Source organism: Pectinophora gossypiella, chromosome 25, assembly GCF_024362695.1.
Source record: "Pectinophora gossypiella chromosome 25, ilPecGoss1.1, whole genome shotgun sequence".
Lineage (NCBI taxonomy): Eukaryota > Metazoa > Arthropoda > Insecta > Lepidoptera > Gelechiidae > Pectinophora > Pectinophora gossypiella.
Genome location: NC_065428.1, coordinates 8,538,435 through 8,564,265, shown reverse-complemented (window position 1 = coordinate 8,564,265; position 25,831 = coordinate 8,538,435). Strand labels below are relative to the sequence as shown.

General features: G+C 38.8%; 3 protein-coding genes across 6 annotated transcripts in view; 1 reads left to right on the top strand and 2 right to left on the bottom strand.

Annotated features, from left to right (window-relative positions):
- Positions 1-4,963, bottom strand: part of LOC126378023 (tyrosine-protein kinase receptor) — a 57,141-nt gene extending 52,178 nt beyond the window's left edge. For both annotated transcript variants that reach the window (XM_050026082.1, XM_050026083.1), the window contains exon 1: positions 3,760-4,963. In XM_050026082.1, the coding sequence (XP_049882039.1) occupies positions 3,760-4,384 (625 nt within the window). In that variant the 5' untranslated portion in view covers positions 4,385-4,963. The remainder of the gene's footprint in view (positions 1-3,759) is intronic.
- Positions 4,964-5,318: 355 nt separating this feature from the next.
- On the top strand, positions 5,319-22,884 carry LOC126378069 (transmembrane channel-like protein 7). Of its 3 annotated transcripts, XM_050026198.1 has the most exons (6): positions 5,645-5,667; positions 6,015-6,084; positions 9,099-9,299; positions 10,915-11,022; positions 14,412-14,512; positions 14,925-22,884. In XM_050026198.1, exons 3-6 carry the CDS (start codon positions 9,119-9,121, stop codon positions 16,926-16,928), a joined length of 2,394 nt encoding a protein of 797 aa, XP_049882155.1. In that variant the 5' UTR covers positions 5,645-5,667; positions 6,015-6,084; positions 9,099-9,118; the 3' UTR covers positions 16,929-22,884. The 3 variants fall into 3 exon arrangements, with proteins under 3 accessions (XP_049882156.1, XP_049882155.1, XP_049882158.1); XM_050026199.1 differs by lacking the exon at positions 6,015-6,084 and having other exon boundaries at positions 5,319-5,667; XM_050026201.1 differs by lacking the exons at positions 5,645-5,667; positions 6,015-6,084 and adding an exon at positions 6,489-6,634.
- Positions 22,885-25,416: 2,532 nt separating this feature from the next.
- Positions 25,417-25,831, bottom strand: part of LOC126378105 (uncharacterized) — a 10,856-nt gene continuing 10,441 nt past the window's right edge. The window contains exon 7 of the mRNA XM_050026275.1: positions 25,417-25,831. This exon is cut by the window's right edge and continues 1,428 nt beyond it. The gene's annotated coding sequence lies outside the window, so the exon portion shown is untranslated.

The window sequence follows — 25,831 nt, the reverse complement described above, 5'->3', positions numbered from 1 at the left end:
AGACATCCTCCTTCCGCTGCCTAGTGCAGAAATCTTTAAAACTATTGGTAGAGGCAACACAAAAGGCCTCAGAATATTCCCGTTTTGCTGTTGCTCTTTGTGCGAGAAGATCATCTAGAGGGAGTCCGCGTTTTTTCTGTTTGCAGAGTTTATGATGGATTTGTATAACTTTATGTTTCAGGTTCTCCAGCTCATCATTCCACCAAGGAGCTCGTTGGCTGAAACCTGAAGCACGAGGTAGTAATTTGTTACAGGTGACTTGAATGGCAGTTGTTGTTGCGACAATATGCTTCTCGAGATCCTGTTGGGAGAGTTCATTGATGTTCGAGGTGGGGATGCGCTTTTTGATTTCATTAGCGAAGGTGTCCGAGAGCAGTTCCCATTTGATCTGAGAGGTATTGTATTTGAATGTTGTTAGCTTTTTGTTTTTAGTGGGATGAGTTTTACCTAAGAGAGCATTGAATGTTATAGCATTATGGTCAGATGACGGGCAGATAGTGGTGTCTACAGTCCAGTCATTGATTGAGATATGTGAAAGATTGTTGACAAGTGTGAGATCTATAATTGAAGTTCTGAGGTAGCCATGCGTGACAGTTTCGAAAGTGGGGGAAGATCCAGTGTTACAGATACTAAGATTGTTTATGGTGATGAATTCTGCCACGTCATCACCTCTGCGGTTATTTTTTGGTGATCCCCAGAATCTATGCCATCCATTGAAATCCCCACATATAATGTGAGTCGACCCAGCTGTTCTTTTTAGGAATAATTCGAGCTTGGAAATTGTTGAGGCTTTGTCTTTGCGGGGTTCAACATATACCGACACCAAATATATTTTTTGGCCAGTGTTAAGACTGACGCAAACAACACATAGGTCTGAATAGGAGTATTGTGTTAAGCCAAGGGTGCTGCATAGACCACTTCTGATTAGGATTGCCGCTCTAGCCGGACGATCTATAGGGTACTGGTAGGTGGTATACTGGGGAATATTTTTCATAATTTGCGTATTGCCAGTATAAGGTTCAGTAATAAAAACGATATCATAAGGATGTTTGTCAAGATACACGGAAATTTCATGAAGTGCGTTTCTACTGCGACCAATATTAATTTGTAAACATTTTAGTGAGGATTTATTAGACATTGGGCTATTATTTGTTTGTATATTAATATCCATAATCAGTACGAATTTTGATTTTTTGAAGCATGTGAAGGTATCTAGGGCAGTCATTGGATGTGGCACTATGATTAGTTTTGGCATTACTGTTATTATTATTTTTCTTGTGGAATTGAGTGCAATTGTAGCAATTAGTTTTAGATTTGTCATCTTTAAAATTACAGTTTTTGAATTGGTGATTAGGAGAAGAACAGTGTGAGCAGGCTTGATTTTCGTTGCTGCATAGTTTGCTGGTGTGGCCAAATTGCAAGCACTTGAAGCATTGGAGAAGTGCGGGGTGGTCCTGTAAATGTACCCTTTGGAAGTCAATATTGACTTTTCCTTCCTGGACTAGAACTCTCCATAGTGACGGAGAGACCATGAACACAGCATTGTATAGGTTTTCTTTTCGATTGCGACGACTGAATTTGTAGACCAGTTCATTGTCACTGGTGATATTGTTCCTGACACATTCGTTTTGTTTACATATGATACTAGTCAGCTCTGCAGGTGGGATCTCCGAGGAAATGCCCTTAACGATAATCATCGGCTGAAGTTTCTTGGAGATTTCAGCCGTAACATCGCTGTCAGGCTGGTTGGTTTTGGCTAAGGCTATCTCCCTATGACCAGCATTATCAAACTCCACTCGTAACTTATTATTCGAGATATACTGAACGTTGGATGGCGCAAAATTAGTGTCGCGGAAAGATATTTTCTTTTTCCATGCATTGAGAGTCTCAGCTGGGCTGGTAACATCATTTTTTGGAGAGATGATAATAGCCGGTTTAGACACAGGGATAGTTGGGGTGGGTTTAGGCATTAGCTTTTTCACTGTGTCAGCATAGGATGGTCTGAGTGCCTTAGAAGAGTCCAGTGAGCGTTGTATTTTGGCGACTTCTTCCTTGATTGTATCCCTGATGACGTTAATTGTGCCACCATCAAGCGATGCACTATTAGAGCCCACATGTTTTAATGAGGATGAGCAGAAAGCCGTGGTCAGACATTGTATCTCTATGACAAGTTCCAGGATAGCATCTTTGTTGGCTTTAGTCAGGCTCTTGCCCTCAGTTAGTTTTTCTTTAATAGCCTTGGTTTTGCATAAAATAGTATCCCTGAAGTCGGACCGCGGATCCCGCTCATCAATGAAAGAGGAGAAGTCATCATCCATGTTATCGGAATCACTTGGTGCACAATAGTTACTAGTGGGAATACCTGGTGTAGCTTGACTCTCCCCACTGCAATGGCTGCCATCAGGCAGCGCCGGAGACAGCCGGAGTGGCGCCTGTGAGGCCATAGTGGTTTGTGAGCCTCCCATACATGGATGGTCAGACGCCATCACATTGATTGCAATCCTCAGAGTGCACAGATTCACTATATATTAGCACAACAAAACAACACCAAGCACAAAATCACAATGCACAGACACAGAATAACAAGGGTGGCCCAGGTCCACCGGCGCCCGGGCCGTCCAAACCCGGCTGGCCCACGCTGCTAGAAGCAGCCCAATAACGCGAGTACCCCACGACACCCAAGTTCCAGTCGTAGGAGTCCTGAGTGACTCAGGTGACCCGGCAACCAAGCCTCCCAAATAGTCCAAGTAACAGTCAGTCAGTAGAGTTGTAGTTTCGCGAGTCAAAAAGTCATAGTCCCCTAGTCCCACAAGTCCATAGGCAACTCAGAACACTCAAGCCACCCGAGCCATCCGAGCAACCCAGGCCACCCAGAGACCCGAGCAACCCAGCCACCCAGGCAACCAAAGTCACCTAAGTTGCCAAAGTCGTCCAAGTTGCCAAAGTCACCGTCAAAGTCACCACAGTCACCAAAGTCACCGAAGTATGAAATCCCTAGGTCACCAAAGTCACCAAAGTCACCCACGGAGAAACACGAGCGCACATCCGCTCCCGACGAGCGCTGGACGCAGACTCCCCCATACAGGTTAGGTCACATACCTCCGAAACGCATTACTCGGGCATGTGGGTTTCAGTTTAGATAATAAGTATGTACTAACCTACTAATAGGCTAGTTTCCAACTAGTCAAATCAGTTACTTTTTACTAAACGTCAAAACACGAAATTACTATGGAATTTGTATGAAAAAGCACTCTGTGACGTCATAGAAAAACGTGACAAAATGTCGGACTTATTATTACGTTTTTCTTGATTAAAATTCATAAATAAGTTTAATAGAAAAAAGAAAATGTTTTTCGTTAGTTTTAGATGTGTCTTTATTTAGTAATCAGAATTTCATAATTTATCTTGAACCTAGTACACGACCCAATTATAACTATGTTAATGATGGTGAAATGAAAGCATAGACATAAAACTTTATTTAAAGTCAAAACAGTCAAGGCAGTACTATTCTAAGTAAAACTAAACAACAGAATGCTTAAGAATGAACAAGAGCAATAAGAAAATCATAGGTACAGCAATAATAAAAATGGAATAAAACATAAGTAATAAACTTAAAAATAGGTCATAAGACACAATACAGTCTTCAAGAGTAAGGCAAAGCAAAGGCACAATTTTAAAAAACTGCAAAAGAACTTATCTAGCGAAATACTGTGACAGACATGCTGTAGAAATCCAGGCACTTATAAAACAGGGCCTCACCTCCCACGTTCTCATCGGCATCTGTCGGGGGCCCCGAAAATTTGAGGCCCCTTGTAGTGCTGTTCATGCGGACCACATCCGCAGCAGTCACCACACTGAACCCGAGGCCGTGACTCGATAGCGTAGAGTTCCAAGACCACATACACATGTCTATGGCACTCGACATATTCTCAAAGTTGCAATATACCCCCGTCACTTGCGGTAAATAGTTGTACTTGTCTACCGCCATATAATCCGGGCCTTCGCGCCTCAAGGCCTTCATCTTATCCGTCAACGAATTAGTGTCGTTGTCTGGTACCGTTTTCTGGTTAATGGCTATTGCGCCTTCGTTGTCGTTCATCATATCGTCGTGCTGATTTCTATGCTTGATGTTCAATTGGTGGATCTTGTTTAAATTGTTCTTTCCACGGTTGCGGTTCTTCGGTCGTCGGTGTTCTGTTCGGTTCAGCATGCTACTCAGTTTGTCGAACGAGCCCTTCTCAGGCCCAGGGCTCGCGGATCGGGATTTCTGCTCCCTTTCCGCCGCCAGGGTCTTCTTCGCTTTATTTTCTGCTTTGAGTTCATGGTCGACGCTCACCACAGCCGCGACAACGGCCAACGTTATTACTACTCTCCACAGCGCCATTAGTGAACGATCTTCAGATAAGCGCTGGAACGCCACTCGGCGCGGGTCGGCAAAGCATTCTGCGCGATGTTATTGTCGATAGCGAGCAACATAACACGGCTCGAATGTCCTTCGCGGTAACGCATCTATAATATAATAATACACAAGCACAGATTACCCTATCAACGACAGCGACCACGCACTACGTAGAGAGTTAAATATGGCCAGTTTCCAAGACTTATACTCGGTCGATAAACTCGACTCTCGAGACATTTTGGCCAAAAACAAAACGTCAGTATGGAATAAAGTCAGTTATTTTAGTACACGCACTATTTTAGGGCGAAAACTAGCCCGTGGGTACAGGCCCACACATCCCTGGAAAAGACGATCGCACGGTTTAATGGACGACACCGCGAGACGTTACATCCCAGTGTACACAGCACTGCGGGCCACAATCACGTTGACACAACACGTACACGATCCAAAAACTTAAATAATTGCATATAATTCACTAAAATTTACAGTTTTCACGAACAAAATTGAGTTTTAATTTTATATAGCGAAATATATCGCACCGTGCCCGTACGGTGCGCAGCGCCACCACGGGAATATGCGGAACTAACCGTCTGGACCGAAATAATCATTACTTTTCGCGAGATGTGATCTTGGAGCAGCGTCCAGAGAGACGGTGCGCAGGTGTCAACGGCGCTCTCGGCTCGTTCCCGGGCTTTTCGCGCAGGATGTCGCCGCAACAGACACCGGAAATGAGATTGGCCCAATTACGATCGCTAGCCACGTCTACAGCCAACGATTGGTCGACATCTCGACTCCCTCTCCACCATTGGTCTACGCGAAAATTGCCGCGAAAAGAAGCCTATCGCGAGCTCAACCGGAAATTACATAAAGAAATTTCCTTCAGAGATTTGTTTACGTGAGTGGCGGGTGGTCGCTTTTTTCGCCGATTTTTTGCGGATATTGAATTGGAAGTATTTTTATCGGCGTCATGGCTTTTCATTTCCTTGTCTAAGCGACTCTCAGATGTCGGACACGGAGTAGGAAAGTAATTTAGAAATCGGAGATTTGTAGGGAAACTGAAAATCGAATAATTTGAAGACAGTGATCAATATATTTATCTATTGTTTGCCTTTTGAATGGGAACCTGTGCGGTTACGAAATTATGACTGATATAGCATTTTTTATAAGGTTTTTGACTTCTTATAATGACTCATTTTATAGTTACAAAATGTGAGTGAAATACCTACAAATAGAGAACAATGGACTGACAGATCAACCTAATTAGAAAGGTGCGTTCATAATACTTACTAAATGTATACACCTGTTTATATTTGCTTATTTACTTTTTCATATTTCTTTTGATTATAAATATTTTTTATCGTTTGAATTCCTATTTTAATAAATTATATCGTTTCTTAAAATTGTCATAATGTTATACACGTTTCTTTAGAAGTCATTTGTACATTTTAATATTTGACAACTAAACGCGTTAGAAAACTTACGGTTTCAGAACGCAGCACCACTCCTTGTGGGTTATTTTGGTTCCTATTTTGTATTATTTTTTCTATTAAAATTAATAATTTTATTATATTTTAGTGAATAGCATAATACGAAGTGATGTGTCCTTTGCATACAGGAGTGTGTTTGCAGTGAAATGTGTTGAATTTTCATCATACAATATAGAAATCCTTTTCGTTATAGAAGCGGTAAGTGCTTCGTCAACCTTTGGCCTATTTTCTATAGAAAATAAAAAGTTGTGCAAAATAAAAACCTACTAGTCACTCTATTTATATTAATGCAGACTTTATTTAGGTTTTTGCATAAATTCCGTTAGATACCGCTTACAATTGTCACATTTGTAGAATTTACAGATCACGTATTTTTAACATAAAAGAACTTGTTTATCTTGCCATAAATGGATATATTTACAACTGGAAATCCCTATTTATTGCTATTATCGGGTAAACATAAAGCCTATCGAAAGTTATCTGTGCCTTATCATATTGGTATTCTATGATATAGCTAGCTAAATAATTCTGATAATATTTATTTACTCTATAAGTAATACAATTAAGACGTAGGCACTTAGGAATTGAGATAAATTCAATACCATAGTGTTCTAAGTACCTACATATTATTCTATAATTAAAAAAATATATTTGTAAACATTTACAAAAGAGAACACAAATTTACAACAAGAAGATTAAGAAAAGGCACTACTTATTAGTGGAAGCATCAGGCACTGACTTCAGAGAGGTAGGTTTATTCTTTTTTTTTATGTGACTTATTGGATGCCATAGATGGCATTAACTACTTGGCTGGACAAAAGAAGTTTACTCATTTTTTTTATCGGAAAAAGAAAAACTGGCAAGTGTTAGTTTAGATTATTTTAGACTGGTAAAATCTTTGCTATTCAATGAAATTAAATTCAAAATCATTTATTTCGGACAAAACGAGTTATACATCCATGATTTGTTAGTAACAATGTACTTACTTGCTAGGTTAGTTAACAATCAAATTAAATATTAAAAGAGTTAGTAACAATTCTAGTATGTTAGTAGTACATTGACCCCGATTCCTGCAGACACCTCCTAATTTTATCTTAAGTTATACCCGTCATTTTCTTATCCACCAAAACGGGAAAGGACGGATGATTCATGATTGTCAACAAGTTAATTTTATAGTAAAATTAGGAGGTGTCTGCAGGAATCGGGGCCATTAGAAGGTTAAACGAAGGAAAATCTTTACAGTGCCATCTATATTGTTTTTGAGGAACAGCCTGGAAAGTCCCTAATTCTATTTTTACCTTATCTATGTATTTCATCTCATCATCATCATCAGCCCATTAACGTCCCCACTGCTGGGGCACGGGCCTTTCCTACGGATGGATGGATAGGGAGATCGGGCCTTAAACCATCACGCGGACCCAGTGCGGATTGATGGTTATTAACGACTGCTAATGCAGCCGGGACCAATAGCTTAACGTACCTTCCGAAGCACGGAGGTGCTCGAGATGATAACTTTTTTTTTGTGGTCACCCATCCTATGACCGGCCTTTGCGAAAGTTGCTTAACTTCAACAATCGCAGGCCGAGCGCGTTTACCGCTGCGCCACCGAGCTCCTCATTATTTCATCTTTATTTTATTTAATAATAGTGAAGGGAAAACTTTTTGCTAAAAATATGAGTTTTGACCCAGCGTAAAAATCCATCACGTTCAAAAGAACATAGTCACAGAACAAACTGGTTGTTACTTTTTTCTCTCAGTACCGCTGAGAACTAAAATCAAACTAAATGATAAACGCATGCTTGCAAAGGAAGTGTGGTTTCTGATTGAAGTCATCCTGTTCGGAGTGAGTCATTATGTTGTACAGTTACAAATTGACCTTGATGTGTTACTGACCACAGAGTTCACAATATTACTTACACTGACTCACAGCTTTCCCTGCTTTGACCACAAAGAGTAAACATAGCTTCATCATCACATCACTAATTTAAGAGCCGCGCTCTTGTCGGTGTAGCATTCTCCATGCTACTTTTTTAGGGAAACATAGGACAGTGGTTTCCGTCTTGCCTTCCGCCTGACGCGGGATGACAGAGTAGTCTATTTCAAAGCCGTACTAGAACAAACAACAAACATAAACAAAACATAACTTACAAAGAGAACTTGAACTCGCAGCTCTTGTCAAGCCCAAGGTTTCCCCTGACGCGGAGATAGGCGGAGAAGAGCGCAGATGTGCGGATTTGACCAATCACAGCGTTCGAGAGAGCGAAAAACGAAGACGCTCTGTCACTCTCTCCCTCACGGTGATTGGTCGATTCCTGCACATCTCCGCTCCTCTCCGCCTAGCTCTGCGTCAATGGAAACGCAACCATAACCATTTACACCACCGTGTGTCCATGCGAATTTCTTTCGACCTATCGTGATTAATAATCATTTTGTTTGTATTTAATTTTCTCTTTGTGAGTTGCCCTAAGCACGGCTAAGTGCTATTTACTCCTACTTCCCTTTGGAGTAGGCAGAGAACCACGGAATTCCACTTACTACGATCCAGACAGTAGGCGTAGCGAATGCTACGACCAATAGACGTAGCGAATACTATCTACGCAGATAAATATCGTACGGCTATTGGTCGAACCCTCGGTACAATTCGCGCCGAGCGCGGTCGTGTTGCTATGCCGCGGGGGCTGGGCTAATAGCGAAAATACAAAACAATTAATTACATCATCATCATCATTATCAGCCGTACGACGCCCACTGTTGGGCATAGGCCTCCCCCAAGGATCTCCACGACGATCGGTCCTGCGCTGCCCGCATCCAGCGGCTTCCCGCGACCTTCACCAGATCGTCGTCAATTATTTACAATAATGTAACACAACTATATAAAGATTCTCCAGTTTCCTCGTCGGGACGACTTCCAGAAACTGAGGGGGAGACTGTAACACAACTATGTAAAATAGTTCGTGTGGCACGCTAATAGATGGCGCTAGTAGTCTAATAGAACGCGGTATCGCCATTGTTATTAGATTCTAATAAGAAGATTACATACATGTGACGTTATACTCAGAACCCAGGCTTCTAGATAGCTTGCCTACCTCTAGGTGGAAGTACTGCTTCCGACTGTGACGCTTGCACTACGTCACGACAGGGGCTGTGCCTTACTGACTGATCCTTGCTGTCTTGCTTCACAATAAACGTTAATTATTTTCGTGTACCCACAGAAAGAATGTCATCATAAACCATGTCGGGCGGCGGAAGTAAGGGCAAGTCGCGGGGCTCGCGCGGCGCCGGCTGGGAGGAGGCCGGGGCGGAGTTCTACCAGGAGTTGTACCCTGGCGCCGAGCAGGAGCTGTTCGAGAATCTGCAGCGCGCCGACACGCGCCGCCTCGCCACGCTGCTGCCCTCCAAACACGCCCGGAACAGTGAGTGTATGGTTGTGACCGCTCTTATACATCGCCTAGTGTTTGATTTCACCGCGCGACCTCTGACGTGTCTAGACGAAATTGTTACCACGATCATAATTATGGAACGATTCTATATGTTACTGAATCTTCAAAACTAGAGTTAGAGTTACGGAAAAATCACGCTCTAAAAAGTATAAAAAAAAGAAAATATTTTCTCTGAAATTCTAGCGAATAGTGATGTTTAGGAGATAGCCGTAGTCAATCTGTCCTAAGAGTTTGCTTACCACGGTGCATATGCGATATATTTTTAAACTTTTATTTTTACTCTGTCCATATATCATATAGAAGTGATTTATTATTCTAGGCGGTGCCACAAATAGCGTTAAGTACTTGGCCGCGAACTGTGTTCTGAGTTCAAAAGAATCCAAGTTCGAAAATTCGAACTCGTTACACTAAGGTTAAACTTTTTATTAATAAACTAATCTCAGCTTCGAGACTGCCCTCAAGATCATGTCATTGTGACAGTTCCCATATAAAAAGAGAGACTTGAGCATAATCATAAGGGCAGTCTCAGCTGAGATTCGTTTATTAATACCACCCTATGATGCATGTCACACTTTCTTCGCATAAGGCTATCAGGATTTCAAGTTCAACAGTCTTTTGTGTGACTTATTGTAGATTTGCCGCAGATGGCATTAACTACTTGGCCGGACAAATGGGGAGCGCTGAAGGCTCTCACCCGGTACAACGTTTAAATTAAATAGCTTGTATACGTCCCTTTGCTGGGCACAGGCTTCCCCTCAATCAACCGGAGGAATGTTCCCAATGTGCGAATATAAGGCTAAAAAGCCGCAAAACTTATGTAAAAAGAGCTTTATTACCTAACCTTTAGGCAGATAAGACCATAGTACAGTCATGAGCAATATAATGTACCCACTTTAGGACTCTGTCGCACTAACATATTTGACATTTAGTGAGACTTACAGTTCAATTTGTCAAAAAAGTTAATGTGACATGGTACAAGAAAGAACAATTTGAAATAGAAAAGCAGCCAGTGTCCTTACTATTAAAGAGTTTTTACACTTCGGGAACATTCCCGGGCGTCCCCGGGATATGTTGTTGCATATCACTATTGTTAGATAGAAAAGAATCCATCGACCTAATATCGACTGATACATCACTATGCTAATGAACGTCACAACACTAGCTTACGTACTTTGACAGATCTTAAACTTCCCGCGCATTGAGACGATTGTAAAATGTTATATTATTTAAATATAATCAATAATTGTACTGAACTGGTCGTTATCTTTAATACTATGGAGCATACTCCACCAAGCTGCTCCACTGCGGGTTGGTGGAGGTATTTGCACTAGTAGCACGGGACGGCTTAACGTGCCTTCCGAAACACGTAATCATACTTTTTCGGACAACCACGCGATTCAGCTTATGAGGGGGGGGCCTCATAAAAAGGGGACCTGACAAAAATCACCAGCCCTAATCAAATTAGGGCTCATAAGGTGATTTTTGTGAGGTCGCCACCGGGAGTCGAACCCGGGACCTCCGGAGCCCTGAGCTGAACCACTGGGCCATGGAGGCCGTTATTAATATTCTTGTTTTTTTATGATTATAGCTACCACGGTGAAACGCGCCCGGTCCCAGAATGAGAGGCGCCAGTCGACCTTCGCCCGCACGATGCAGAGCCGCGACATACATCTGTCAATGTTACCAGATCTATCAGGTATTTACGTGATTTAATTTTAAATTTAAAATATACTTTAAACTTCTTTAAACTCGAATACCGAAGTGTGGCTACACTTACGCCATCTATTGTAGCCGAGACTTATACAGGGTGTTAGTGACATCGTAACGAATACTGAGGGGGATGATTTAGATTTATATACTGGGTGTTAGTGACATCGTAACGAATACTGAGGGGGTTGATTCAGACCATGATTCTGAGTTAAAATCAAGTGGAATTTTCCGTCGCAAAATTCATGATTTTTTTTTAGTTTTTTTAAATTATTTTCAATTCTATACTTTTGCGATGGAAAATTCCACTTGATATTAACTCAGAATAATCAGATGAATCATCCCTCTGAGTATTCGTTACGATGACACTTACACCCCGTACAAGTACATACGGTAGCCATATAAGTAGGTATGTGTGTTAGTGACACCGTAACGAATACTGAGGGGGATGGTTCAGACCATGATTCTGAGTTGATATCAAGTGGAATTTCGTGTCAAAAAATTCATGAGAATTTTTCTTTTCTTTTTAATTATTTTCCAATCCATACTTTTGCGACGGAAATTTCTACTTGATATCAACTCAGAATCATGGCCTGAACCACCCCTCAAAGTTTTCGTTACGATGTCACTAACACCCTGTATATATATACGAATAAAAATAAGCACAATAGGCGGCCTTATTGGTAAATAGCAATTTAAACGCCATCTATTGTTGCCGAAACTTATACAGGGTGTTAGTGACATCGAAACGAATACTGATGGGGATGATTTAGACCATGATTCTGAGTTAATATCAAGTGGAATTTTCCGTCGCAAAATTCAATCAATCAATCATTCTTTATTGCACAAAACATATACATATGACATTATATATATAAAAGAGATAAAATATATTAGGACACTTTATTAAAACCATGAAATATATTTAAACATTTATTTGATAATAACTAAAAATTAAATCGATTGAAATACCTTTTTTCACTTAATTCATACATTAAATAACATAAAACCAATAAATTAGCAAATAATAATTATTAAATAATTTTACACGAAAAAATGATAATAAACAAAAATAAAATAAAATAATAATTTAAAACAAAAATAAATAAAATAATAGTTTAAAACAAAAATAACTAAAACCAAACCCAAAAACTGATTCAGAGTGTGAATTTCTCGACCACACAGGAGCTCCGTTCAGCGCGACGGACGACTCACTTCTGAACCATAGTGAGCGGAGCGCAAGGTATTTAAAGGCGGAACGCCGCATGGTGGGGAGCGCACACGTGTTGTTGTTTGCAGGTGGTACGCGTGGTGATTTACCGTAGCGTGCTTATCACAACTGCGCCGATATATATATACGAATAAAAATAAGCACAATAGGCGGCCTTATTGCTAAATAGCTATTAAAAAAAATCATGTATCTTTTTATTATTTTCTATTCTATACTTTTACGACGGAAAATTCCACTGGACTCAACTCAGAATCATGGCCTGAATCAGCCCTCAAAGTTTTCGTTGCGATGTCACTAACACCCTGTATAGCGAAGGTCCCAACACCCTAAAAGAGCTTTTAAAACAGGAACATTCGCACTTTGGGAATATTCCCGGGAATAACACCATCACTTTGAAATAACGGCGGTTGTGAAATCACTAATTATGTTCAATTAACAAGTTATCCGAACATCACTTATCACCTAGTTGGGCTTTTTATCGAGTGTTAGTGGCGCCCCCACGCTGTGGTGTGGAGTACTGTTGCCAAACTATCGATATTTAGATTATCGATAGTTTACCTTGAAAATCATCTTTAGCTCATTTAAATCAATACTATCGTCACAAAGCAATACCATCGATAGTATCGATAATTCTTGTTATAATCAGTCAGAAGCAATATCGATAGTATCGATAATTCCTGCTATAGTCAGTCAGAAGCAATATCGATAGTATCGATAATTCCTGCTATAGTCAGTCAGAAGCAATATATCGATAGTATCGATCATTCTTGCAACAGTCAAAAGCAATACTATCGTTAGTAATCGGAGATAGTATCGATAACAGTGATGTGCCATTCCTGGGAATGTGCCCGCTTTGGGAAAGTTCCCAGCAGTAAAAAGGCGCAAAACTTATGTAAAAAGAGCTTTATTACCTAGGCAGATAAGATCAGAATATAAGGAAGAACAATTTGAAAAAGAAAAACAGCCCGTGTCCTTACTATTAAAGAGTTTTTTGCCGAGAACGGCACATCACTAGTATCGATACTATTGCTTCTACTATAGCAAGAATTATTGATACTATCGATACTATTGCGTCTACTATAGCAAGAATTATCGATACTGTCGATACTATTGCTTCTACTATTAACAAAAATTGGCAGCAGTAGTGGAAAGTTTCAGTATTCTTACCAACATGAAAGTGAGTGGGCTCTGCCGGTTGTTCGTGCTTTATAAAAAGAAAAAAGGTTAGATTATTGTGACTTATATATGTATTAGTTAATTATGTTATAGGTATATTAGTTATTTCTTGTTTTGAATAGTAAAAAAATCCGGATAATCCGGCTTTGGTAACCGGATCTATATGTGTTACTCACATAACATAAATCAGAAATCAGAATCATTTATTCAACGTAATTATCATGGATAAACTTGTTGAAGGTCAATGTAACATTTTTGAATTTACGTCATTTCGCAAGGTGTAGTGGCTGAGGAGAAGAAATGACAAGAAACTGCAACAGCAACATATCTTTTAAATCAATGAGGGTACATTACATTACATGTTATTTAATTATACTTAATAACTAGAGGAACACATTCAATACCAGACATTTTGATCATTTAGGTAATCATTAATCTTATAATAAGCTTTTTTAAATAAACTTCACATGAGCTATAAATATATTTTCTGACAAATTTAAAATATTATCTGGTATTTTATAATATAACATGAATACTTTACAGCACAAAGAGGAACAATGATTGTCGAATTTATTTTCGAATTCATGTTTGGGTCATAAATGATTATCACGTGCTCAGCGGTGAAGGAAAAACATCGTCAGGGAGCCACCTGGTGTGGGTTTGGGGTGGGGAACCCACATTCCCGAGGATTATATTTTCAGAGATATGTAAACTAACCTGTATTGGGCTTGCTTTCGCGGATTGGAAGGTCCGACAGGCAGTCGCTTCTGTAAAAAACTAGACCTGTCAAATCAGGTTAGGTAAGCAGACCATGTGAAAAACGGGATAATGCTAGGGGGATGATCGGGATTCGAACCCGAGACGTCCGGATCGTGAGCCCAACGCTCAACCACTGGGCCACAGAGGCCGTTTAAATTAGTGTGTGTGTGTGTGTGTGTGTGTGTGTAATATTGTCTGTTTGTTCGTTACAGAGAACCTGTCAAACGAGGAGCGGACATGGGAGGAGATCATGCAAATTAAGGCGATGCCTGTCCCGATGACCCAGAAACGAGAGCTTAAGGCGAGACTTCAGGTACAATACTGTCTCTTTTTAGGGTTCCGCGCTTCAAAAGGAAAACGGAACCCCTAATACGTAGAAATAGAAATTCAAATGTTTTACTTCGACCATGTGTTCGTACAAAACGTGGGTGTTGTAAAAATACAGTAGTAACTATTATAGTATTAGTAAAAACTTGAAAAAGAAGCCAATATAAGATGATTCATATAAATATATACACATAAACTAACGCGTATTTCCCGTAAACAGAGACTATGGAATTCCATTTGCTTCGATCCTGACACACTTCTCTTGCTTCCTCCACATTCATCAATCGTTTCATAAACGCACGCCGGTTCAGAGCAGATCGTACTGAATCTTTTCTAAGGACATCTCCAATTCTTCTGATATTTCTCAACAGTGTCTGATTTGACTTCATCCTTTACAGAACGCCACAAAACTTCGCCTGCAAGGCTTAGAGCAGCTCCACTGGCGACAACGGAAAGTATGGCACCGATTCAGAGCACGGTTCACAGAGCTGATGGGAAAGCTGGAGTTATGGCAGTCACCCATGAGGGAAATCGAAGGGAAATTCGGGACGGGAGTAGTCTCATACTTTCTCTTCTTAAAATGGCTGCTATTCCTGAACCTCACCATATCTCTATTCGTGATACTCTTTCTAATACTACCAAAGGTTTTACTAGTCGAGGATACCCGCAAATGCGAGGGTTTTCCGCAAAATTCGTCAACATGCTGTTCTGAAGCATATCTAGATAGGAATTTGACGGATTCCAACATAGTGTTAGACGTGATTCAAGGCACGGGATGGATGGAACGGACGATATTGTTCTACGGCGTATACAGCGATCAGATATACACGTATTATCTGAAGAATCTTCTCGAGAAACAAATGTACTATAACATGCCACTGGCATATATCCTTGTGCCAATCGCTTGGGCCCTCTTGTCGCTGGTTACCATCGCAAGATCCGGTGCCAGAGGCTTCAAAGAGCGGCTGGTCGAAAGCGAAGGTCAGTTTTACCTGTACTGCAACATAGTGTTCGGCGGCTGGGACTTCTGCATCCACAACGACAGATCCGCCAAGATAAAACACAAGGCCATCTTCAACGAAATCAAAGGGTGCCTCGAAGAAGAACGGTATAAAGAAGAAAAGTCTTCAAGAAGTAGAGAGAGCCAGATCCTCCTGTTTCTGAAAAGGTTGCTAGTGAACCTGATAGTTTTTGTTATACTCATCGCGTCTGGAGTGTTTATATATTTCGTCTTTTATTACTCCATGGAGCAACTCAAGAGTAACAGCACTCCGTTACTCCAGAACACTCCTCTGACTGAGAGTTTGAACTTCAACAGCACTCGCGCGGAAAAACTACTTTCGTTCACAGTAGACCCGTTTGGGCAACTTCAAGTGACATTTCTGGAGTTTCTTCCATTCTTCTGCATTGTGATACTGAACATAATAGTACCGGTGTTATTCGGGTATCTGATTCAATTCGAAAACTACGTTCCGGCGTCTGTCATAATAATAACTTTGTTAAGAACTGTCTTGTTAAGGTTATCCTCCCTGGCTGTTTTGCTTTGGCAGATTCACATGCATATAACGAAAGATAATGGCGTCCAATGCGCTTTGAATAACGAGACTTCTGCCTCGGTCGAATGCTGGGAGACATACGTAGGTCAGCAGTTGTACAAATTAATACTAACGGATTTCGCCGTACAATTCGTGACTACGTTCTTTATTAACTTGCCGAGAGCTTTCGTCGCCCGTCATTCCAACAGTCGTTGTCTGAAAATAATCGGCGAACAAGACTTCTACTTACCAAAACACGTGTTGGACATCGTTTATACCCAAACTATTATATGGATGGGCACATTCTTCTGTCCATTTCTCCCGATTATCGGGACTATATTCTATTTCTTAATATTCTACGTTAAAAAGTTCACTTGTCTTGTGAACTGTACGCCTTCTCCGGTCGTGTATAAAGCGTCTAAATCTAAAAGTCTGTTCATGTCTGTACTCCTGCTTGGGTTTATAATATCCATGACGCCGGTCGCTTATTCCATAGCTGAAATAGTTCCGAGCGTTAACTGTGGGCCTTACAGAGGCTTGGGGACAGTATGGGAGTTCGTTATTTTGACTTTCAACACGTTCCCAGGTTTTATAAGGGACGCAATATTCTTTGTAGGAAAGTCTACTTTTGCTGTTCCAGCGTTTGCGATACTTCTGTTCTTCTTGTACTATTACTGGGCCGTGGCCACAGCTAACCGGCACATGGTGGCGGTTTTGAAGAACCAGTTAGTTTTAGAAGGGCATGATAAGCAGTTTCTCCTGAATAGATTGAGCGCTTTCATAAGACAGCATCAGAAACGGTGCGAGAGAAGGAACCGGGCCAGTTTCGCTGACGATGACTCGTCGATACGGCAGAGCTCAAGGTAGACTTCACGGCGTTAGGTAAACTGTACACCTAAAAAATGTTATAAAAGAAAATATGCTCAGTCTAAAACTATACGATCTTATTGCTCAAAATCATAAGGTAAGGTAGATGCCAAGTTGTTCCGGCCAAGTAGTGAACGCAATACATGAAATAATTCTCGCTCCCCATTTGTCCGGCCAAGTAGTTAATGCCATCTGCGACAAATCTACAATAAGTCACATCAAAAAAAATACAAAAAACATTAGATTGTATGGAGCGCCCGGGGAGTGACTAGGCAACTGGGTAGTTTCCTAGGTCAAAGATAAATTATGAAATTCTGATCACTAAATAAAAACGGGGGGTTAAAATGGCTACATCGAAGCAATTCATCTAAGAAAATATTGCTATTTGACATTTGTTTGCATTGCGCACTTACTTTTATATGCGCAAATGTCAAATTGGAATATTGCTTTCTTAGATGAATTGCATCGATGTGGCCATTTTGACCCCCCTGGTGACAAAGAACGTTCACTTTTTTCTATTTAACTTATTCGTGCATTTTAATAACAAAGATGGAATAATGATAAATGCGACATTTTGTCACGTTTTTCTATGACGTCACAGTGTGCTTTTTCATACAAATTCCATAGTAATTTCGTGTTTTGACGTTTAGTAAAAAGTAACTGATTTGACCAATTGGAAACTACCCTACTACCTTATTGGCTGCATTTTGCTAACTTTCACTGCCATACAAATACAGGATGTTAGCGACATCGTAACGAATACTGAGGGGGATGATTCAGACCATGATTCTGTGTTGATTTCAAGTGGAATTTTCGCCTCAAAATTCATGATAATTTTATGTTTTTCTTAAATATTGTGAGTTTTATGACTGTGTCTTTATTTTTGTTAATTTAACATATTTTTTACACCGATAGCCATTTTTATTCAATAACAAAATTTAGTTGTAATTAAATGATTTTTAAATTAATCCAAAATTAAAATTTTAATTAAATATATATATATATATTTAAATTATTTACCATTCTATACTTATGCGATGGAAAAATTTGATATCAACTCAGAATCAAGGTCTGAATCGTCCCTCAAAGTTTTCGTTACGATGTCAATAACACCTTGTATACAATAACGTATAACGAATGCCACGATGTATTGTATAGTAGTTTAAAAATACAATTTTATATGCGTGTATTTATTAGTACTATATGTTAGTATAAGGCTGCCATGACACTTGTGTAAAAAAAATAAATAAAAATAATGTAGAATTGATAAGGAGAAGCAAATTAAGCATACATCCATAAACTCACGACTATTTATAAAGAGGGAATTTACAGGCTACGCTCCCAAAAACAATATAGACAGTGGCGGCCCTAGCAAAATATTTAGGTGGTGCCAGACCTCAGTGGCACCCCTCAGCCCCTTAAAATTAAAAATAATAATAAAAACACTTTATTGCACACAAATTTACATAACATTTATAGGATAAACTTATTCTAAGGTGGGCAAAGGCGGCCTTATCGCTAAGAGCGATCTCTTCCAGACAACCCTCGGAAGAGGATATAGAGGACACTTGAACAGCTAGCTGCAGTGTAGCACGCAAAAAAGTAAAAAAAAAATAAGAAAAAAAAATAGACATACATATATACAGGGTGTCAGTGACATCGTAACGAATACTGAGGGGGATGACTCAGACCATGATTCTGAGTTAATATCAAGTGGAATTTCCTGTCGGAATATTCATGAAAATTTTTGTGTTTTTTTTCAATTATTTTCTGGTCCATACATTTGCGACGGAAAATTCCACTTGATATCAACTCCGAATCATGGTCTGAATCAGCTCTCAAAGTTTTCGTTACGATGTCACTAACACCCTGTATATATATTAAAATGTTGTTTACTGCCATCCGGTGTGAGTAATCTAACCCGAAGAAGTGAGTTTATGTATGAATGTATGTGTCCATGTCCATAATGTTCGTATAACATATTGTCTGAGATTAGTATCTTACACCCGTTTTCTAAGTTGCTAACTCTAACCTTCCTCGACTCTGTCCTGACTCGGCACAGGGCCCTAGACGTTCTTTAAAAAAAATAAACATAAAATATTAGTATACAATTGAGTAATATAGCTGCCTAATATCAGTTCTCAGACAGTTAATCCCATGCATTCATATCTTCTAAATAATCACTAACTTTATAATTACCTTTTTTGTAAAGTTTTTGTTTAACTACTGTCTTAAAACAGTTGAAAGGCAAATTCAGAATGTCAATGGGAATCTTATTGTAAAAACGTATACATTGCCCCTTAAAAGATTTAGTAATCTACTTTGTTACTTTTGTACATACCTGTGGGCTTAGCACCGAACTCTCGCGACTCTTTCTCGCCTCGACATACGTCACCCGTCTCTCTCACACAGTACTGCACAGAAAGAGACAGATGATCTCTGTCGCGGCGGGAAAGAGTCGCGTGCTTACAATGCTAAGCCCGCTGGTTTTGTTATGTCATGATTATTGTAGTATTATTATGTTGGCAGTATGACATGCTCGACTCCAGTGAGTAAACTCCTCGAGTCGAGGATGTAAATGTCAACTTGAAGTACTAAAATGCTCAACTGAGGACTGAGGTGGAGGAAGAGTTGAGTGAACGGTCACGAGAATTAATATGTATACACTTTGGTACCATGTCACATTAACTTTTTTGACAAATTGAACTGTAAATCTCACTAAATGTCAAATATGTTAGTGCGACAGAGTCCTAAAGTGGGTATATTATATTGCTCATGACTGAACGTCTTTGAATACGGTTATAAGTTCATCAATATTTAAGCGTTTTCTATGTAAAAACATTCCTTGTATGGGTCTTTTGTAAATATCTATCTAAACTATAACATTGTATAAGTAGCAAGTTAATATAAGTTATGTAACAATTTATACCGAATAATTTAAGTTTAAGTAATGTAAAATAATTAGAAGCTTCGAAAAGCACGTTAAGCCGTTGGTCCCGGGTTGCTAGCCATAAAAAACCACCAACTCGCAGTGGAGCAGCGGGTATGCTCTACACCTCTGGTTGATTGAGGGGAGGCCTGTGCCCAGCAGTGGGACGTTGGTAGGCTGTTTATGTTACTATGTAAAATAATCGGAGATAGCGTTGCCGGCTAAATACTATTTGCTAAAATAACGGTGCTAATTCCTGTACACACCATCTAATTTTATTTTAAGTTATACCTGCCATTTTCTTATCCGACGAAAAGGAAAGTGACAGGTAATCGACAAGCATAAAATTTATGGAACACACGTTAATTTTAAGCACAGATCTAAAATAACCTTATAAAAAAATACATTGGCCAATAACCGACAGAATTAAGGTGACAGCACACATGCGAGACACCTATTTGATTCATTCATTTACCCATTCTCCCTAAAAATTTTAATTTTAAAGCGAATGAGCAACTCGGGCGAATGAAATAGGCATCTCGCTGGTATGTAATCCGTTTGACGTGCTGTCTATTTAAATCTGTCGGGTTTTTGGCTGATATAAAATTTTTAGACGATTGTTTTAGATTTCTGCTTAAAATTGACGTGTATTCCATAAATTTTATGCCTGTCGATTACCCGCCCCTTTCTTTTTCAACGGATAAGAAAGTGACAGGTATAACTTAAAATAAAATTAGATGGCGTCTGCAGGAATTAGCACCAATGTAAATATAAATTAGGTTTACTGAGGGCCTATTTCATCACTTCCTGAGGGGGGTAGTTCTCCGAACTCCGAAAGTCAATATAATTACTGTAAAATCCACCTTTCCACCTTTGGCTACATCCTTGCTGTAAAGTAAAATTGTGATCAAATGAGCGTATTGGAAAAAAAACCTCTATAATGTCCAAAAAATGATAAAAATGTTAGTGACATCGTAACGTGTACTGAGGGGAATGATTCAGACTACGATTCTGGGTTGATATCAAATAGATTTTCCTGTCGGAAAATTCATGAAAATTTTAGTGATTTTTATAATTATTTTCAGTTCCATCCTTTTGCGACGGAAAATTTTACTTGATATCAACTCTGAATCGTGGTCTGAATTATCCCTCAAAGTTTTCGTTACGATGTCACTAACACCCTGTATTCTCAGCTAGTGATGAATCAGACCGTAATATTCACTTATTTTTCTTGTACAGATGCATTTTTTTTATTGTAGTGTCGGACCAGAAATATACAAGTTATACAATAGTACGGGCAAGCATCATGACCTCCCTAGCCTTATCCCGTTTTTCACAGGGTCCGTTTACCTAACCTGAAGATTTGACAGGTCCGGTTTTTACAGAAGCGACTGCCTCTCTGACCTTCCAACTCGCGAAGTGAAAACCAGTCCAATGCAGCAGAGCTAACATACACAACGTGATATAATATCGATCGATTCAATAAATTTTGACGAAATCGATAAGTTTGTTTTTTCCTTAACATGCGTGCCACGTGATGAAACTAATGCTCGTATTTTGACAGAACGACATATTAGCACCCATCGACAATACGACATAATTATATCGTCAGAATCGATAAATTGACCGTGACAAAATTTTATCACGTTGTGCATACTTACAGGTTAGGTCACATACCTCCGAAACACATTATCGGGAATGTGGGAAATCACCAACTTAATTTGGCAGGACTGAAACTAGATCTCTCTTTCTTACACTTATTATAAGTGAAGAACGACACTAGTTTAAGATCTGTTAAACTAAAATTGGGATTAATCATCAAGAAAAAAAATACGTAAGACATGGCTGTATGGGCATAGTTCCCTTTGCCTTACACTTCGGAAAAACCAAAACAAAAAAAAAATAACTAAAATTGGGTTTTTTCCGTTTAATGGTCAGGCTAAGATCACGACGCCATGTTGCCTAGTAAAATTGGTTCGTGTTTTCAAATACTATCTATAAATAAGTTTTTTTTTCTTATATATTTCTGGCCTTGATATTAATATTTTTTGTCTATAGGGAAAACAAGTGGTCATTCATTACTTTAGGAAAATCACCCTTAGCCCAGTTGCGCAAAGTCAAGCAATGGATACATTTACTCACTCTCCTCCGTGCTTCAGAAGGCACGAAAAAGAAATCCAAATTTGCTTAAGTCATATAAAGCGAAGAGTCCATAAACTCTATAGACAAAAAATGCCAAATATTTATTTTTAATGTTACTCTATTTAAAGACAAGTAGCATTTCGGTGATCTCATTTTTTTTATATTCTCTTTATATTAATATCTATTTTACGAACTTTCGCCGCCATAAATGTACCTACTCCGCGCAAAGCGTTATATTTTTGTATACTTGTCTCGGAAGTTTTTGTATTCTTTATACATATAAGTAAAGAAATAGGGTTGGAAAACTTAAATAAGAATTCCAACCCTATGAATTGTCATTAGTGACGTTCTCGAATGTTCCCGCTTTGGTAATGTTCTGGACAGGGAAAAAGCGTAAAACTTATATAAAAAGAACTTTATTACCTAACCTTTAGGCAGATAAGACCATAGTAGTCATGAGCAAAATTATGTACCCACTTTAGGACTCTGTCGCACTAACATGTTTGACATTTAGTGAGACTTACAGTTCAATTTGTCAAAAAAGTTAATGCGACATGGTACCAAAGTGTATACACATTAATGCTCGTGCGTGACCGTACAAGAAAGAACATTTAGAACAAGAAAGTAGCCAGTGTTTCAACTACTTATATAAAGAATACAAAAACTTATGAGACAAGTATACAAAAATATATCATACTATTCTGTGCCAGGGAATGAAATTTTGGTGAAAAAAAGCACGTTATAATAAATAACTCTCCTTTTTGCTTCGCAGCAGTCGGGTAAATATCGAATCTATGTAGAATCTTTAATTATGTCTGCCTAACACTGCCGAGTCAAAAAATCTTGTTTATAATAACAAAGTAAGCATGTCTGAAATACTTTGGAAATAAATTATTGTAGACATCTTGTGGTTTTATTTTTCTTCTTTAACACCAGTAGCCTTAGCATGCTGTCCGCGTATCGGGTGAATTGTCGCGAGCGATATGGGTGAATATCAAAATTTCAAGTTTGGTGGCGAAATTTCATATAATTCATATGGAAAGGATCCTTTTGGATCTTTTTCATGTCGAAACCCAATTTTTCACGAAAAAATAACATGAAATTTCGCCACCAAACTTGAAATTTTGATATTCACCCATATACGAATAAGAATAAAATAAATTTATTGCCAGTAAAAATATCATATACTTACATGCTAAATGCTATGGTACGGTCACGAGTACTAATATGTATACCTACAGGGAAACTACTAATAGTGAAACCTACACATATGATACATTAAATAAAACAAACATTTTATAATAATCAAAATTTACTATACCGTACACAAAATACAAAACTAAACTATTATATTCTATACGAATGTTTAACCCTAATCCAAAAGTTAACGATGATGTTATGTCAAAACGGCCATCATAGGGTGCCGCGGGCATTTTATACATTAAAGACATCTATTGCAGTTTATAGTTTTTATAAACATTGCTATACGAATACCGCATATCAGGGTAGGTCCCATTTGTTCCATAGATCATGACGTCATCGGACAAAATGAGACTTTAGTTTTATTCGTTCTATAGGACATAATACAGGTGTTAGTGACATCGTAACGAATACTGAGAGGGATTTTTTAAAATTATTTTCAATTCTATACTATTGCGATGGAAAATTCCTTTTCATCCATCAGTTCATCCCTCTCAGTATTCGCTACGATGCCACTCACACCCCGTACAAGTACATACAGATAGCCATACAAGTAGGTAGTTGATATTAACTCAAAATCATGGTCTGAATCATCCTCCTTAATATTCGTTACGATGTCAATAACACCCTATATTATGAAGTTGTATATCAACAATGATGTACAATAGAAAGATATCTAATCAATACTTAATAATTCATCAATCTACTCTCGTGTTCACGAGAAGTGCTGAAGAAATCTGAAATCCGGTTTTTAACCGACTTCAAAAAAAGGAGGAGGTTCTCAATTCGGCGGCATCTTTTTTCTTATATAAAGTATAGTTCCGATTACTCGAAGACCCGTGGACCAATTTGATTTTTTTTTAATTATCTCATCTAACGCCAGAGGATAATAAAGAAAAATTCCGTCCCGTTCTAGCACTAAGGGTGGTATTAATAAACGAATCTCAACTGAGACTGCCCTCAAGACCATGCTCAAGTCCCTGTTTTTATATAAGAACTGTCACATTGACACGATCTTGAGAGCAGTCTCGAACCTGAGATTAGTTTATTAATACCACCCTAAGACAGAACTAAAGATGACAAAACATTTTCTCTATTTTACTTATTTCTGAATAAAGAAAATGTTATAAGTACGACATTTTGTCATGTTTTCTATGACGTCACATGTTGCTTTTTCGTACAAATTCCATAGTCATTTCACGTTTAGTGAAAAGTAACTGATTTGACTAGTTGGAAACTACCCTATTCTTAGGGTGATCGCGGGGTCTACGCGTATGACATAGGTTATAACATAGGTTATAATGACTTTTCGACATATTTCTACAAAGAGAATCAGGTCCAAATTATGATGGTAGGGAGTACTATTTCATACGAGTTTATTGACATTAGTTACAAACTGAAGTATGCAAGCGTTCCCCAGATAATAGGTATTTTCAAAACGTCAAGCGTCAGCGGGATCAAAGAACTGCCTTTATAACTTTGGAACCGTTGAAGTACTAATTTCGGTATTTTGCAGGGGGTGAGTACTATTTCGGTACTATTTTTTGGCGTTTAAATCAAAGCGAAAGACCTTGTCGTTAACTCTCGCCAAATTTCGCTCACCGTCAAGCTAGCAAGTGCAATAAAACATGGCTATAAATCCAGAACCGTGATGGTACTATTTTTTTTACAACAGGTACTATTTTTTTCAATAAGAGTACTAATTTTTGGTATGGTCAAATTATTTTTTCGTTCCCATTTTTTTTTGAGGCCGCTAGCTTGACGCACACATCGTTACATGAGCCATGTCAGGGGCCTTTGGGTGGTATTAATAAACTAATCTCAGCTGAGACTGCCCTCAAGATCATGCTCAAGTGTCCTGTTTTAATATAATAACGGTCACATTGACATGATCTTGAGGGCAGTCTCTAAGCTGAGATTAGTTTATTAATGGTGTTAATTCCTGTAAACACCATCTAATTATATTTCAAGTTATATCTGTCATTTTCTTATCCGCCAAAAAGGAAAGGGACGGGTAAAAATTTATGGAACACACGTAAAATTTAAGCACACTAAAACAACCGTCTAAAAATTTTACATTGGCCAATAACCCGACAGGATTGTTTTTTTTTTTATTGCAAAGAAATTCATGAACATAATACCTTAAACGCTAAGAAGCATTGTTAAACCCGACATGGGTTGTCTCAACGCAAAATATAATCTAAACATCAATTAGCAATCAGTTGTTCAACTTAACTTATAAAGGGTAGGTAACTTACAAAGAAATAATAAATTGCAAACAATTATGTCACACCATACTAGCTAGTAAACACGTAAACAAGTACGAGAGTAGGCATCATGCGAGCGGCTGCGCAGGACACGTTGACAGCACACGTCAAACGGTTTCCATAGCAGCGAGATACCTTTTTGATTCGCCAAGGTTACTCATTCACTTCATTCTTCCTAAAATGAAGATGTCCGTATACACAACAGGACCCTTCGTCTGATTCGATCGACAACCAGAGTTTCACTTTCGTAATATTTAGTACCTTCCGAGTAGTGTAAGAAAAATAATAGTACCTTTACAGTTAAACAAAAAACTTGAATTAATTTCCAGCAGGACCCTCCGTGGTTTGAAGGTCTTCAGACCATT

Excerpts from the sequence above, each read along its gene's own strand:
- LOC126378069 (XM_050026199.1), top strand. The coding sequence starts at position 9,119 with ATGTCGGGCGGCGGAAGTAAGGGCAAGTCGCGGGGCTCGCGCGGCGCC. Across the intron at positions 9,300-10,914 it reads CTCCAAACACGCCCGGAACA|CTACCACGGTGAAACGCGCC; the intron begins GTGAGTGTATGG and ends TTATGATTATAG. Across the intron at positions 14,513-14,924 it reads AGCTTAAGGCGAGACTTCAG|AACGCCACAAAACTTCGCCT; the intron begins GTACAATACTGT and ends CATCCTTTACAG.